Consider the following 17,158-nt stretch of genomic DNA (forward strand, 5'->3'; position numbering starts at 1 on the left):
GGGTGTCTGTTGATCTGTTGCTCCTGTGTGAGGTGTTGGGTCTGCGGTTGAGGGCGATATCCTTTAGGGTCCGGGCGAAGGTGGGCACTGCTGCCTTGTATAGGTGGACCTGGTCATAAAGGCTGTTCACGTCCAGGGTGGAGTGGTGGGCCAGGTAGACATTTGGTTTTGATGCACAGTCACGGGAAATACTTGCGTTTACCCGCTGTATGGTAGCAGGGTGGAAGTATTTTCGTGGTAGCAGGGTTGAGATAACCACTTGTGCGTTGGGGAAAGTAGAAGAAGCTTTTTCTATCACTCCCTTGAGTGCTGTGGCCACCCTTTCCTGCTGTGTTCTCAGGTCGTTTGTGCCTGTGTGTATTATTATGTGGCTGGGTGATCCTAGTCGGTCCTCAGACAGAAGGTCTAGGGCGCGCTGGGTGTTTGGACACCAGAGTTTAGACACTGTGTGTTTTGGAAAAAGTTTATTTTCTTGTATGTATTTCCCGTTTGAGTCCATAAGGAGTACAATCTGTGGCTTGTGTATGTCCTCAGTGGGTGTGGGGGGGTCGTCATGAGGGCTATCAGGGTGTCTGACTGGGGGGTTGCTCAGAGGGGTTGGGATCCCCTGGGCTTGGGGTTCTTCATTTGTCTCTCTGTCTCTGTCTCTGTCTCTGTCTCTGTCTCTGTCTCTGTCTCTGTCTCTGTCTCTGGCTCTCTCGCTCTCGCTCTCTCTCTCTCTCTCTCTCTCTCTCTCTCTCTCTCTCTCTCTCTCTCTCTCTCTCTCTCTCTCTCTCTCTCTCTCTCTCTCTCTCTCTCTCTCTCTCTCTCTCTCTCTCTCTCTCTCTCTCTCTCTCTCTCTCTAACCCCCACTCTCTCTCTCTCTCTAACCCCCACTCTCTCTCTCTCTCTCTAACCCCCACTCTCTCTCTCTCTCTCAAATCAATTTCAATTTAAGGGCTTTATTGGCATGGGAAACGTATGTTAACATTGCCAAAGCAATTGAAGTAGATAGTAAACAAAAGTTAAATAAACAATAAATATTAACAGTAAACATTACACTCAGAAGATTCAAAAGAATAAAGACATTTCAAATGTCATATTATGTATATATACAGTGTTGTAACAATGTGCAAATAGGAAACAAGTACAAATGGGAAGAAAAAAAAAACATAAATATGGGTTGTATTTACAATGGTGTTTGTTCTTCACTGGTTGCCCTCTTCTTGTGGCAACAGGTCACAAATCTTGCAGCTGTGATGGCACACTGTGGTTTTTCACCCAGTAGATAAGGGAGTTTATCAAAATTGGGTTTGTTTTCTAATTCTTTGTGGATCGCTGTAATCTGAGGGAAATATGTGTCTCTAATATGGTCATACATTTGGCAGGAGGTTAGGAAGTGCAGCTCAGTTTCCACCTCATTTTGTGGGCAGTGTGCACATAGCCTGTCTTCTCTTGAGAGCCAGGTCTGCCTACGGCGGCCTTTCTCAATAGCAAGGCTATGCTCACTGAGTCTGTACATAGTCAAAGTTTTCCTTATGTTTGGGTCAGTCACAGTGGTCAGGTATTCTGCTACTGTGTACTCTCTGTTTAGGGCCAAATAGCATTCTAGTTTGCTCTGTTTTTTTGTTTGTTCTTTCCAATGTGTCAAGTAATTCTCTTTTTGTTTTCTCATGATTTGGTTGGGTCTAATTGTGTTGTTGTTGTTGTTGTTGTTGTTGTCCTGGGGCTCTGTGGGGTCTGTTTGTGTTTGTGAACAGAGCCCCAGGACCAGCTTACTTAGGGGACTCTTCTCCAAGTTAATCTCTCTGTATGTGATGGCTTTGTTATGGAAGGTTTGGGAATCGCTTCCTTTTAAGTGGTTATAGAATTTAACGGCTCTTTTCTGGATTTTGATAATTAGTGGGTATCGGCCTAATTCTGCTCTGCATGCATTATTTGGTGTTTTACGTTGTACACAGAGGATGTTTTTGCAGAATTCTGCATGCAGAGTCTCAATTAGGTGTTTGTCCCATTTTGTGAATTCTTGGTTGGTGAGCGGACCCCAGACCTCACTACCATAAAGGGCAATGGGTTCTATAACTGATTCAAGTATTTTTAGCCAGATCCTAATTGGTATGTCAAATGTTATGTTCCTTTTGATGGCATAGAAGGCCCTTCTTGCCTTGTCTCTCAGATCGTTCACAGCTTTGTGGAAGTTACCTGTGGCACTGATGTTTAGGCCGAGGTATGTATCGTTTTTTGTGTGCTCTAGGGCAACGGTGTCTAGATGGAATTTGTATTTGTGGTTCTGGCAACTGGACCTTTTTTGGAACACCATTATTTTTGTCTTACTGAGATTTACTGTCAGGGCCCAGGTCTGACAGAATCTGTGCAGAAGATCTAGGTGCTGCAGATCATCAGCCAGCAGTATACATTTGACTTCAGATTCTAGAAGGGTGAGGCCGGGTGCTGCAGACTGTTCTAGTGCCCTCGCCAATTCATTGATATATATGTTGAAGAGGGTGGGGCTTAAACTGCATCCCTGTCTCACCCCACGGCCCTGTGGAAAGAAATGTGTGTGTTTTTTGCCAATTTTAACCGCACATAGCAGACCCTCATGCCAAATTGAGTCAAAAGCTTTTTTGAAATCAACAAAGCATGAGAAGACTATGCCTTTGTTTTGGTTTGTTTGTTTGTCAATTAGGGTGTGCAGGGTGAATACGTGGTCTGTCATACGGTAATTTGGTAAAAAGCCAATTTGACATTTGCTCAGTACATTGTTTTCACTGAGGAAATGAACTAGTCTGCTGTTAATGATAATGCAGAGGATTTTCCCAAGGTTGCTGTTGACGCATATCCCACGGTAGTTATTGGGGTCAAATTTGTCTCCACTTTTGTGGATTGGGGTGATCAGTCCTTGGTTCCAAATATTGGGGAAGATGCCAGAGCTACGGATGATGTTAAAGAGTTTAAGTATAGCTAATTGAAATTTGTGGTCTGTATATTTTATCATTTCATTGAGGATACCATCAACACCACAGGCCTTTTTGGGTTGGAGGGTTTGTATTTTGTCCTGTAGTTCATTCAATGTAATTGGAGAATCCAGTGGGTTCTGGTAGTCTTTAATAGTTGATTCTAATATTTGCATTTGATCATGTATATTTTTTTGCTGTTTGTTCTCTGTTATAGGGCCAAAAAGATTGGAGAAGTGGTTTACCCATACATCTCCGTTTTGGATAGATAGCTCTTCGTGTTGTTGTTTGTTTAGTGTTTTCCAATTTTCCCAGAAGTGGTTAGAGTCTATGGATTCTTCAATTACATTGAGCTGATTTCTGACATGCTGTTCCTTCTTTTTCCGTAGTGTATTTCTGTATTGTTTTAGTGATTCACCATAGTGAAGGCGTAGGCTCAGGTTTTCTGGGTCTCTATGTTTTTGGCTGGATAGGTTTCTCAATTTCTTTCTTAGGTTTTTGCATTCTTCATCAAACCATTTATCACTGTTATTACTTTTCTTTGGTTTTCTGTTAGAGATTTTTAGATTTGATAGGGAAGCTGAGAGGTCAAATATACTGTTTAGGTTTTCTACTGCCAAGTTTACACCTTCACTATTACAGTGGAACGTTTTGTCCAGGAAGTTGTCTAGAATGGATTGAATTTGTTTGTTTTTGGTAGGTTTCAACACTACTTTCCTTCCATCAATAGCATTTCTTAATATTATTCAGTTCCTTTGGCTTTGATGCCTCATGATTGAGTATTGCTCTGTTCAAGTAGACTATGATTTTGCTGTGGTCTGATAGGGGTGTCAGTGGGCTGACTGTGAACGCTCTGAGAGACTCTGGGTTGAGGTCAGTGATAAAGTAGTCTACAGTACTACTGCCAAGAGATGAGCTATAGGTGTACCTACCATAGGAGTCCCCTCGAAGCCTACCATTGACTATGTACATACCCAGTGTGCGACAGAGCTGCAGGAGTCGTGACCCGTTTTTGTTGGTTATGTTGTCGTAGTTGTGCCTAGGGGGGCATATGGGGGAGGGAATGCTGTCACCTCCAGGTAGGTGTTTGTCCCCGTGTGTGCTGAGGGTGTCAGGTTCTTGTCCAGTTTTGGCATTTAGGTCGCCACAGACTATTACATGTCCCTGGGTCTGGAAATGATTGATTTCCACCTCCAGGATGGAGAAGCTGTCTTCATTAAAGTATGGGGATTCTAGTGGGGGGATATAGGTAGCACACAGGAGGACATTTTTCTCTGTTGAGATAATTTCCTTTTGAATTTCTAACCAAATGTAAAATGTTCCTGTTTTGATTAATTTAATAGAGTGAGTTAGGTCTGCTCTATACCAAATTAGCATACCCCCTGAGTCCCTTCCCTGTTTCACACCTGGTAGTTTGGTGGATGGGACTACCAGCTCTCTGTAACCTAGAGGGCAACCAGTGGGTCCGTCTCCTCTATACCATGTTTCTTGTATGTTTCTCTCTCTCTCTCTGTAGGTAACTCTAAACAGGGTCTTCGGTGTAAAACCTGTAAGATGGGCGCTCACCTGTGGTGCACCTCAGAATTGTCCCAGCAGCCGTGCAATGGAAAGGTATGTCCCCTGCCCTGCCCTGCCCTGCCCCCCCTTCCTACTGCCCCTTCCACACACACACTTCCCCTGCAACCCCTGCAGTACTGGCCCCAAGGCTGAGTTAGTGCTTCTCAAGGTCCTGCCCATGTATGCAGTAAGAAAGTGCTAACAGTATGGGTACACATAAGGAATGGAAAAGTGAGTACGCACCTGTGTTTTTGTGTGTGTGCGTGCGTATGCATTTGTGCGTACGCGTACAGCTGTGTGTGAATAGATACTGCTGATGCTGTTGAAACCGGCCCGTTAATCAGCGGTCAGAGTGGTCCCTCTGGTAGAAGCTCCCCTGTCTAAACTCTCCCTGTCTAAACATTCCCTATCTGTTTCAAACCACACATGATCTCTCTGGATCCCTTCAAGGATGCCAGATAGATGCCATTGGTATGTAGGGGAAGTCAGGTCCCTGAACAACGTTGTTTGAAATTCACTGAGAAATTCAGGAGCTGTTGGATGTAGAATAAAATACTGTACTGAGAAGTTGAGAGGGAGTGTGTGAGAGAGGGAGGGAGGGAGAGAGAGATATGGGAGGATTATCTACGATGAGCCAGAATATCTTTGAAAGGAACAAAGAAATGCCATTCATCCCTGTATTATGACAGTGCTAATAGCTCATCTCAATGTCAGCACACAGGGAAATCAATATCTCCATTGAAACAGTCCCCGTGCCTAATTCAGTGTGAAATTGTTTGTGTGTTCTGTGTGCAGTTGTGATAGTGTAGGTAGGCTGTGTGCTTGTGTGAGTGTTTCATTATGTGTGTGTGTGTGTGTGTGTGTGTACACGCACATGGGTGCGCGTGTTGACTGTATTGACTGTTGGTCAGACAGTTGCTGCTAAGTCCGTCCTATCTCATCCTCTCTCTCTACTTCAATTACTGTAATGTAATTCCATACATTAGCTGAATAAAAAACCAGCAACACAGGCTATAAAAATGAATGAATTTAAACAGAAAATCCTGATTATTATCCCTCCTCTGTGTGTGTTAGTCTGGGGTCGGGGCGTTCAAGCGGAACTTCAGCTCTCCCATGCTGGCCAACGAACAACTGGCTGTCGTCAAAGAGGTGCAGCCCACCCAAGGTGAGCATGCCCGGTAAAGAAATTGTGGATTTGTGTATCTGCATCCATGTGTGGGGTGTCGTGCATGAATACATGTGTGTATTCTGCACATGTCCATCTGCATGTGTGTGTCCTATCCTAGCACCCTGAGGAAGTGGACGTGATTATTGTCCTTCACCCTATAGAATAGATCCTTATGAATAAGGGTCAGCTCTCATTCCACCTGCTGTCCCTTTCTTCTTTCCTTGTTTCCTTCCTCCAGGCATCCATCAGTGTTCAGTTAACCTGCCCCCTCACTTTCACCACCATAACCCCAGGTCTGTCACTTTGACGTCTGGGCTTCTGTCCAAAAATGGGACCCTATCCCCTTGGCACTGTCAAAAGTAGTGCACTATAAATGGAATAGGGTGCCGTTTGGGACTCACCTTGGGTCTGGTTCTGAGCCAGGGCAGGCTGGGAATATCACCTGTCATCACACACATCAGGTTAGATAGAACAGCCCATCTGGCTGCCATTACAGTGACTGTTGAGTAGGGAAATAACTGGTTTAGTTTTAGTTAAATCTAGGTTTAAATTGACGGGGCTCTACCTGGAATAGAGAACCAGTTCCAACTCCCAACTGATTCTCGCTCTGACTGAAACTCTGAAAAAACATGAACTCAATATAGCCTCTACCACTAATGCTTCAATTTCATCTCACAAAACATTGAAACGACAATGTACAGTTGAAGTTGGAAGTTTACGTACACCATAGCCAAATACATTTAAACTCAGTTTTTCACAATTCCTGACATTTAATCCTAGTAAATATTCCCTGTCTTAGGTCAGTTAGGATCACCACTTTATTTTAAGAATGTGAAATGTCAGAATAATAATAGAGAGAATGATTTATTTCAGCTTTTATTTCTTTCATCACATTCCCAGTGGGTCAGAAGTTTACATACACTCAATTAGTATATGGTAGCATTGCCTTTAAATTGTTTAACTTGGGTCAAACGTTTCGGGGAGCCTTCCACAAGCTTCCCACAATAAGTTGGGTGAATTCTGGCCCATTCCTCCTGACAGAGCTGATGTGACTGAGTCAGGTTTGTAGGCCTCCTTGCTCGCACACGCTTTTTCAGTTCTGCCCACACATTTACTATAGGATTAAGGTCAGGGCTTTGTGATGGCCACTCCAATGCCTTGACTTTGTTGTCCTTAAGCCATTTTGCCACAACCTTGGAAGTATGCTTGGGGTCATTGTCCATTTGGAAGACCCATTTGCGACCAAGCTTTAACTTCCTGACTGATGTCTTGAGATGTTGTTTCAATATATCAACATAATTTCCCTTCCTCATGATGCCATCTACTTTGTGAAGTGCACCAGTCCCTCCTGCAGCAAAGCACCCACACAGCATGATGATGCCACCCCCGTGCTTCACGGTTGGGATGGTGTTCTTCGGGCTGCAAGTAGCCCCCTTTTTCCTCCAAACATAACGATGGTCATTATGGCCAAACAGTTCTATTTTTGTTTCATCAGACCAGAGGACATTTCTCCAAAAAGTACGATATTTGTCCCCATGTGCAGTTGCAAACCGTAGTCTGGCTTTCTTATGGCGGTTTTGGAGCAGTGGCTTCTTCCTTGCTGAGCGGCCTTTCAGGTTATGTCGATACAGGTCTCGTTTTACTGTGGATATACAGTGGGGAAAAAATGTATTTAGTCAGCCACCAATTGTGCAAGTTCTCCCACTTAAAAAGATGAGAGAGGCCTGTAATTTTCATCATAGGTACACGTCAACTATGACAGACAAAATGAGAAAAAAAAATCCAGAAAATCATATTGTAGGATTTTTAATGAATTTATTTGCAAATTACGGTGGAAAATAAGTATTTGGTCAATAACAAAAGTTTCTCAATACTTTGTTATATACCCTTTGTTGGCAATGACACAGGTCAAACGTTTTCTGTAAGTCTTCACAAGGTTTTCACACACTGTTGCTGGTATTTTGGCCCATTCCTCCATGCAGATCTCATTTAGAGCAGTGATGTTTTGGGGCTGTCGCTGGGCAACACAGACTTTCAACTCCCTCCAAAGATTTTCTATGGGGTTGAGATCTGGAGACTGGCTAGGCCACTCCAGGACCTTGAAATGCTTATTACGAAGCCACTCCTTCGTTGCCCGGGTGGTGTGTTTGGGATCATTGTCATGCTGAAAGACCCAACCACGTTTCATCTTCAATGCCCTTGCTGATGGAAGGAGGTTTTCACTCAAAATCTCACGATACATGGCCCCATTCATTCTTTCCTTTACACGGATCAGTCGTCCTGGTCCCTTTGCAGAAAAACAGCCCCAAAGCATGATGTTTCCACCCCCATGCTTCACAGTAAGTATGGTGTTCTTTGGATGCAACTCAGCATTCTTTGTCCTCCAAACACGACGAGTTGAGTTTTTACCAAAAAAGTTATATTTTGGTTTCATCTGACCATATGACATTCTCCCAATCCTCTTCTGGATCATCCAAATGCACTCTAGCAAACTTCAGACGGGCCTGGACATATACTGGCTTAAGCAGGGGGACATGTCTTGCACTGCAGGATTTGAGTCCCTGGCGGCGTAGTGTGTTACTGATGGTAGGCTTTGTTACTTTGGTCCCAGCTCTCTGCAGGTCATTCACTAGGTCCCCCCGTGTGGTTCTGGGATTTTTGCTCACCGTTCTTGTGATCATTTTGACCCCACGGGGTGAGATCTTGCGTGGAGCCCCAGATCGAGGGAGATTATCAGTGGTCTTGTATGTCTTCCATTTCCTAATAATTGCTCCCACAGTTGATTTCTTCAAACCAAGCTGCTTACCTATTGCAGATTCAGTCTTCCCAGCCTGGTGCAGGTCTACAATGTTGTTTCTGGTGTCCTTTGACAGCTCTTTGGTCTTGGCCATAGTGGAGTTTGGAGTGTGACTGTTTGAGGTTGTGGACAGGTGTCTTTTATACTGATAACAAGTTCAAACAGGTGCCATTAATACAGGTAACGAGTGGAGGACAGAGGAGCCTCTTAAAGAAGAAGTTACAGGTCTGTGAGAGCCAGAAATCTTGCTTGTTTGTAGGTGACCAAATACTTATTTTCCACCCTAATTTGCAAATAAATTCATTAAAAATCCTACAATGTGATTTTCTGGATTTTTTTTCCACAATTTGTCTGTCATAGTTGACGTGTACCTATGATGAAAATGACAGGCCTCTCTCATCTTTTTAAGTGGGAGAACATGCACAATTGGTGGCTGACTAAATACTTTTTTTCCCCACTGTAGATGCTTTTGTACCTGTTTCCTCCAGCATCTTCACAAGGTCATTTGCTGTTGTTCTGGGATTGATTTGCACTTTTCGCACCAAAGTACGTTCATCTCTAGGAGACAGAACGCGTCTCCTTCCTGAGCGGTATGATGCCTGTGTGGTCCCATGGTGTTTATACTTGCGTACTATTGTTTGTACAGATGAACGTGGTACCTTCAGGCGTTTGGAAATTGCTCCCAAGGATGAACCAGACTTGTGGAGGTCTACAATTTATTTATTGGCTGATTTCTTTTGACTTTCCCATGATGTCAAGCAAAGAGGCACTGCGTTTGAAGGTAGGCCTTGAAATACATCCACAGGTACACCTCCAATTGACTCAGATTATGTCAATTAGCCCATCAGAAGCTTCTAAAGCCATTACATAATTTTCTGGAATTTTCCAAGCTGTTTAAAGGCACAGTCAACTTAGTGTATGTAAACTTCTGACCCACTGGAATTGTGATACAGTGAATTATAAGTGAAATAATCTGTAAACAATTGTTGGAAAAATTACTTGTGTCATGCATAAAGTAGATGTCCTAACCGACTTGCCAAAACTATAGTTTGTTAACAAGAATGGTTGAAGAACGAGTTTTAATGACTCCAACCTAAGTGTATGTAAACTTCCAACTTCAACTGTACTTCCTGAAAATACAATGTCCAAACTTGTAAAGAGCCTACTGGTGCCCTCTGTCAGATCTTAAGTAGGTCACTGTCTGTCTGGGACTGTGTCATTAAAGCTATATTTAGAGCTCTGGACTCCCTTAATGGCAGTTATGATGGCAGTTATACATATGATCCCAATCTGTGATGCAGCTTCTAAGAGGTTGTGTGTGTGTGTGTGTGTGTGTGTGTGTGTGTGTGTGTGTGTGTGTGTGTGTGCCTGCTTGCACTCGTGTGTGTCTGTGCGTGTGGTTTAAATATGTGTGTGTTTTCAGGGGCAGGCCGGGGGCGTGGTGTGGACCCTATTTACGCAGCCCTGCGCTATGGGACGTCCCTGGCCCAGATGAGCCGCTCCAGTTTTGGGAGCATGTCCGAGTCGCCCACGCACAGCCAGGTATGACGTCACCACCTGTACCATGAGGACACACAGCCTGTTAATTAGTGAGTCTATAGATGGTGGCTTCATCTTCATGTGACCCTGTATTCGATCTTCACGTGTTCCATCACCTGCATGTGAGCCTATTTCTTTTGTCCTGTTGTGTTTCCGTACAACATGAAGGCTGATAAAAATAAGAATAAATGATTAACCCTTATTTTACCAGGTAAGTTGACTGAGAACAGATTATCAGGCTCTGAGTCATAGAGATATACTGTAGCTGATAATTATAGTTTAAGGGAGGGAGAATTGCTGGTATATGTTTATGACAGAGAAAACTACAGAAACACAATAATTGAAAAGAACAGGATTTAGTGTCTCAATGCGTCCCGAGTTTGTCCTCTCTCACACTGTTACATCTTTTCCTCTATGATTTGTTTTCTTAAAATCCCTCTTTTTTCTTTTCTGTTTCTCAGGGTGAAGGAGGGGAAGGAGGAGAGGAGGGGGAGCAAAGGCAGTACAGCATGGAGGAGGAGATGCCACAGGAGACGGGGGGTAAGAACGTGTGTGTGTGTGTGTGTGTGTCTGTTTGCGTGTGTGTGCCCTCATGTATTTGTGTGTGTGTGTGTCTTGAGAATGCACATGCTTGCTTGTGTGTGGTGACGTGTCCTGTCTGACCTGGTCGTTCAGGCTGAGTGACCCATCTCCTCTGTCTGTCAGATCTGCCTCAGTGTGAAAACGAGAAGGCTGAACCGGAGGATGGGGGCAATGAGCAGCTCCAGGAGCCTGTGGAGGAAACCAGTGTGAAGGTAGACACACACAGTCCTTTTCCTGCTAGCTGACCTTATGTTCAGAGACGCTATATTTAACTGAAACATTTCCGTCTGTATTCCTTCTCCCTGTCTGCCTCCATCCAGGTGCCCAAGCGTATTGAGGTTCACTCTATCCACACTTATGTAGCGCTCTACAAGTTCTTGCCTCAGGAGCACAACGACCTCGGACTAGAGTGAGTGAACGAATGGGGTCTGTTTGTGTGTGTTTGTGGGTTTGTATGTACCTATACGTGTGTCCTTCCGTGCATGTGTGTCCTTCCCAGTATTTTACTGCATCTGTCATTTCTTCAAGATGAAAACGTCCTTACCATCTGTAGAAGGGACAATGTGAAGGAACCCTTAAGGAGGTGCAGCCTGCTAATTATGAAACACAATGACCATCACCGCCCACAAATACACACAGACCGCTTTGGGGGGCTGAATAAAGACACTGAAAATGAATTTGAGATGAAATATGGAGGGACTCGATAGAGAGAACAGCTTGAAACAGACATGAGCACAGGGGGAGAGGAAAGAACAGCGTGGTGGGGGAAGGGAGAGACGAAAGAGAAGCAAAGAATGTCAGCAGAAGAGAGAAGAGGGTAGAAGGGAGTGAGAGGAAGAGGAGGAGGAAGGAAAGGAAAGGGATGAGGGAGGAAAGATAGAGGAGTATAAAGGTCAGGATGTGTGTTAGGGAGAGGAGAAGAGAGCTGTGGGTGCAGGTAAAAAAATAGGGACATCGCCATGGGGATGGTTCACAGCCATCTGGTGTCTCACGGGTGTATATATGTGTGTGTGTGTGTGTGTGAGAGTGTGTGAGTGTGTGAGAGACAGGCCAGGACGATCAAATAGGGCAGCAGCAGACACCCAAGGGACTCCATATAGAGAATTTGTGTAATGGGGACAGTACAGTAGCTCTGTGTATATAGGACAGTACACTACCTCTGTATATAGGACAGTGGATACTGGATAGTCTGTGTACATCAGTCTGATTAATGTTTATGCGTTTGTGAGTGGTGTGTGCTTGTGCATAGGGTTGTGGCGGTCATGGAATTTTGGATGATGGTAATTGGCCAGCCAAATGACCGCGGTCACCGTAATAACTGTTCAAATAGCCGGGGGAAAAAATTCACATTTTCTCCTTTCCTCTGCCGCTGACTGCACGTCCTGCCATAGAAATATAATTAATAGAACTGGCATCCCCATTCAAGTCAATTATGGCATAGTGGGTGGAAGTAAAAGCAGGATGTAAAAGCAGGAAGTGTACCCATCAATATGTGCTGTGATTTGTTGATTCAACTCAACTGACATTACAAAACATACATTATGTTGCATGAGCCACATCAGTCAACATCATTTGAATCAACATTCTACATTACCATGGAAATGATTGCATCACAATACCAGGCAGCCATTGCAAGTGTACCCAGGAGTTTACCAGTCAAATTGTGTGCTATGTGTGCCGCTAATGCAGGCAGGGGGCGCTGCCTAGGCAACCGAAGACTCGTTTGCTACAACACCTTGCTTGTTTCAGCAAGGAGCAACAAAGTTTCATCACGTTGTTAAGAGTCCATGTTACCACATAAATGGACTCAACCACACTAATGCCCGGCCGTCCCGTCTTCAGTCAGCTGTTCGCTCCACCCCCCAAAAAAATCATCATAATAATGTATTTTCTTTCAGTGGTTATGACGGTTATTTTCATGTCGCTCTTCATCCATAAACGTTGGTCATTGTGCCAGCTGTATGTTGTGCATGCATGTCTGCGTGTGGTTTTCTTTAGGGTCTGTGAGTTGTGAGTTATTCTATATGTATAAATGTGTGTGTGTTTGCACAGGTATGTGCGTGCATACATACGTGGGTGCGTGCGTCCAGGAATGCGTGTGTCTGTACGAGAGAGAAAGATAGAGGTAGCAAGACAGAGTTACTGTTTGTCAGACACCGTGCTTACAACCAAGATACCTATATGTACTGTATGGACTGCAATACCCCCAGCTATGACAATACAGTTATGACTACATTTATTGCAGAAAATAAAAATACATTTCTCTCCAGGATAATTGTGTTTGTCATTGCTGGACTGTTAGCGGCTGCAGTATCATTGCCAATAAATAGCAAGGGCAAATAATTTTTATAGTAGGTGCCAATGATTGGAACTATTACACCAGTTACACATCCAAAGATTGGTGCTATTTTAAACAGCATTATTGTGTGTAGGCATCAAAGTCACCTGTTCCTTACCTACATTTTATTCATTTAGCAGATGCTCTTATCCAGAGCAATTAGGGTTAAGTGCCTTAATCAAGGGCACCTCGACAGATTTTTCACTTAGTCGGCTCGGGGACTCAAACCAACGGTGTTTCAGTTACTGGCCCAACGCTCTTAACCGCTAGGATACCTGCCGCCACCTCTATGAGTCATGGGAGGGGAGTTAATCCCCAAGTGAGTACAGTACTCAGTCTATAGTCCCTATACTCTGTGGTCATATTTGTTTGAAATCCTCTCTCCCTATGTTGTTCTCTTCTCTTTTTTAATGCTGGCTTTCATGTACTCTCTCCCCTGCTTTTTCTCCCCTCCCCCCTTCCCTTATTTTCCTCTCTTTCTTTCTCTCTCTCAGGCCTGGTGATCGGGTGCTGGTCACTGATGATTCTAATGAAGAGTGGTGGAAGGTGGGCAATGAATAATCAACGCCACTGTAAATGTGTGTGTGTGTGTGTGTGTGTGTGTGTGTGTGTGTGTTTGCTTGCAGGCGCGAGTGTGTAGGCGTTAGTTAGGCGTGTGAGTATGAACTATAACACCTGCCATATTTTTGGCCTTTCCTAAACATCCAGGCAGTCAGAGATAGAAACATGATTTCCTCAGAAAATCGCTTTAAGAAGGAAACATAATGAATTCAACTAGCGTTGTGACCTGAAAGAGCTTTTTATTAAGTTGGTAATGAGCTTCAGTCACTCTCAATGTTCTGGATATAGTTGCTTTCAGTCTCTGGCAGAGAGGAGCGACGCTCAGTAAAAACCCTTCAGTGCCTAACACTCAGCTTAGAGCACAGAACACTGGTACAGAAACACATACACAGGTCTCCATTTTATTGGACAGTTTACAGGACACTCACTTCACAACAATACTAAAACACTCAAAATCATACACATCCAGGCAAAGTAAATTAGAACATAATTGTGAACAATCAACTCCAAAGAAGTATTAGTCACCATGAATACAGAACTGTATTTATTTATTTGAGTATATGTCATATTTACTATATGTGTCATATGTGTGACAGGGAAAGAGTGGAGACAAGGTGGGCTTCTTCCCTGCTAACTTCGTCCAGAGGGTGCGCCCAGGGGAGAGGGTGTGGAGGGTCACCCAGCCTGTCCCTGCCAGCCGAGGGATGGGCCACATGCCAGTGAAGGAGGATCAGGTGAGACATTCATTTTGTCTCATCTTTCTTCCTTTGCCCTGTAGTTGTGCCAAAACCATATATTTCTTGTCTGCTTCCACTGCTTTCCTAAACACCCCTGTCTCTCTCTCTCTCTCTCTCTCTCTCTCTCTCGCTCTCTCTCTCTCTCTATCTCTCTCTGAGCCCCTCTCTCTCTCTCCCTCTCTGTCAGATCTGTGTGGGGAAGAGTGAGGACAGTGAGGGTTTCCTGAAGCTAAGCAGTGGGAAGAAGAGAGGACTGGTCCCTGCTGAATCTATTGAGGAGATCTAACCTCTGTCTCAGCACCAGCCCCCCATCTCTCTCTCTATCCAGCACCATGTAACCTCCCCACACACCCCTTTAAGGCCTGAGGAGGACCAGCAAGTCCGGGGGCACACCATCGCCCCTCCAACACCTCCATCGTGAGGCCCAACACCCTACTAAACTGAGTGGGGAACAGTGACAGTTAAGCTTGTGAATTACAGGTGATGTGGAGGATGCCCCAGCCTTATACTTGCTGACCTTGTCTCCTCCACCCCAAAGTAGCTGACAACCAGGACTTGAAAGGGTTGGTTTCCCTTCCACAGTGGGTTGGCCTAGGTGTTGTGGAGGACCAGCCAAGCCCCCAATGCCCCATGTTTTCCTGCTGTAATGTACATTAGTGTATTAGTGAACTGGGTTTATCTGTAGTCCACACGACAGCGGTAACAGTTTTAGGACTGAAGGACTGGCTGCTGTGGACTCCAGTAACTGCCCTCAGGAAGGAAGGAACTTTGATACTTTTTTCTGGCTGGTGAGTCTGTTCTTTGTGTGTGATTGGACCTGTTCTTTTTCACTCCTCTATGGCTGGATATCATGAGGCTGAAGAATGCAGGATTAAGGCCGTCGCATACTATCCAGTCGAAACGTGGCGCGCCGTTACGCGCATATATTATGCTGAAAATGTGTGCCATTTTGGTGTTTGGCAGGTTTTGTTTTGTCTGGTCGCGCACACAAAACATTTTATTGGGCCAAATTTGAAGTTCGGTAGCCGACGTCTACGCCCTTTCGTCTGTAATTGGTCGACTGTAGTGTTTTCAAGCGAAGGTCTTTAAGGGAGTATGAGAGCTAGGAGCAAACAGAACCTAGTATTAGTATACGTTACCTTTACCTTGTTGTGTGTGTGTGGGGGGGGGGGTAATGTTCCTGGACACTGCATGTAAGAAAACATTTGTTCTTTCTCTGATGAACTAGAACAAGTATCACACTCCTGATGACATCATCACAGATGGACACCTACAATGATTATAGTAATTCATTTAAGAGGTGACCATGAAGGAGATAATTGCGTGCTGAAGGATGTACTTGTTTGAATGCCGGTGTCAGTGAGATGTTCAAGATACTGGTGATGATTGTAGGTTTAGGTGCTTGCATTTTCTCTCATATTTTCCTTTGGTCCACTCTCTCTCTCTCTCTCTCTCTTTCTCTCTCTCATCTTTCTCAGCTTTCACATTGGTCCCTCGGCTGGGATTTGACATCAGCTTAATTTAGACTGGCACATAACTTAATTGCTCTGCAAGGACGGACGGGTAGGCAGGTGACAGGGGCAGAGTACACCCTGGTCAGACCAGACAGCCAGCAGAGGACAGGACAAACTAGGTTTATTTCGACACACTCTCTCAGATCCTGACTCACTGGCTGACTCACTGACAGTTGACCTCGCACTTGGCAGGTTCCAGAAGGTCATCGATGTAAGCTCCGTCATCCTATTGTACAGGTGGCGAATCAATCGCACACTTCAGAAAGTCTGTTTTTCTATGTCCTATTTATGAAAAATACAAGTGATGAAATTAGATTGGGGCGGTGAATACTTACTTAAATACTTCAATGTTTTTTGAGCTCTCTATCAGTAGGGTTTCAATAGCCTAGACTGTAGACAATATCTATGAATAGAGCCATTGCTAAAACATTTACAAATGGAGCAACAACAGTTTTTTTTTTAACTGCTCCAAATTTGTTTCAATTTTCTGGCCAATTTAGCAGAAGGGCACTGAGGAGCCGTGGAAGAGGTGGGAAGTGTTTTCGTGTCTTTTGGCTTGTCTGTCTGATTCACCACTGGTAAACAAACAACAGCCAAGAGCCAGTCGGCTGGAAAACCACAAGATGAACAGACCTTGTAAGTATGACAACCAGATATGGTCCCACTGGTCTGAGGGACAGGGAGCGAGGGATATGGAGAGACTTAGCCAAAAGGGGGTGACCCAGGTGTCGAACCATCACAAATCAATGTGTCAGTATGCAGATTTCTTTGTCTATGGCTGGCCAATTCACCATTGATCAAATGCCAGTCTCTCTCTCGTGCTCTCTCTCTCTCCATTCCCCTCTCTCTTTCCCTCTGTCTCTGACACTATTGGGCATTTTTGCTGCTAGTGGGAGGGGTAGCAGGGCTGCACTGTATGTAGATGTAGAGGTAGGTATGTTTTAATGATAGGATAATGGGTTGGAGTTCAATGTTTCAATTATGTATTGATTATTTATTGATTTAGACCGAAATCTATCTACTTGCTGAGTTGCAGCACGTAGCTGTCACTCTGTTGGAATTAACGACCAATAACATGTCCCCTCCCTCCTGTAAGATAAGAATAAAGTATACAGTAAGCCATCTGTAGGGTAAAATATATATGATAATGAACATATTGGGGGTGTTCGTAAATTCAATCTGGAGTGCCAGAGTGCGCTCAGAGTGCGCTTAGAGTGCGCTCTGGGCGTTCGTAAATTCAGAGCGTTGTCAGATTGTCCGTTCGTAAATTCAGAGCGTTTAGTTCTCGGAGCGTTCAGAGCGCACACTGGATGCTCTGGCCGAGGAGTAGGGTTGATCCGAGCGTTCTGACCTCACAACGGCAGTCATGCACCCAAGCTAACTGGCTAACGTTGGCTAGCTTGCTAGCTACTTCCAGACACAAATGAGAGAA

At 44.4% G+C, this 17,158-nt stretch overlaps 1 protein-coding gene across 1 annotated transcript in view; it reads left to right on the forward strand.

The window, feature by feature from the left end:
- LOC121570223 (SH3 and cysteine-rich domain-containing protein 2-like) overlaps nt 1–16,950 on the forward strand; it is a 39,567-nt gene extending 22,617 nt beyond the window's left edge. The window contains exons 3-11 of the mRNA XM_041881707.2: nt 4,450–4,544; nt 5,565–5,655; nt 9,879–9,997; nt 10,456–10,534; nt 10,700–10,788; nt 10,897–10,985; nt 13,409–13,460; nt 14,072–14,209; nt 14,400–16,950. Of these exons, the coding sequence (XP_041737641.2) occupies nt 4,450–4,544; nt 5,565–5,655; nt 9,879–9,997; nt 10,456–10,534; nt 10,700–10,788; nt 10,897–10,985; nt 13,409–13,460; nt 14,072–14,209; nt 14,400–14,498 (851 nt within the window). The 3' untranslated portion in view covers nt 14,499–16,950. The remainder of the gene's footprint in view (nt 1–4,449; nt 4,545–5,564; nt 5,656–9,878; nt 9,998–10,455; nt 10,535–10,699; nt 10,789–10,896; nt 10,986–13,408; nt 13,461–14,071; nt 14,210–14,399) is intronic.
- Nucleotides 16,951–17,158: the final 208 nt, after the last annotated feature.

Source organism: Coregonus clupeaformis, chromosome 30 (genome assembly GCF_020615455.1).
Source record: "Coregonus clupeaformis isolate EN_2021a chromosome 30, ASM2061545v1, whole genome shotgun sequence".
In the NCBI taxonomy this organism is placed as follows: Eukaryota; Metazoa; Chordata; class Actinopteri; order Salmoniformes; family Salmonidae; genus Coregonus; species Coregonus clupeaformis.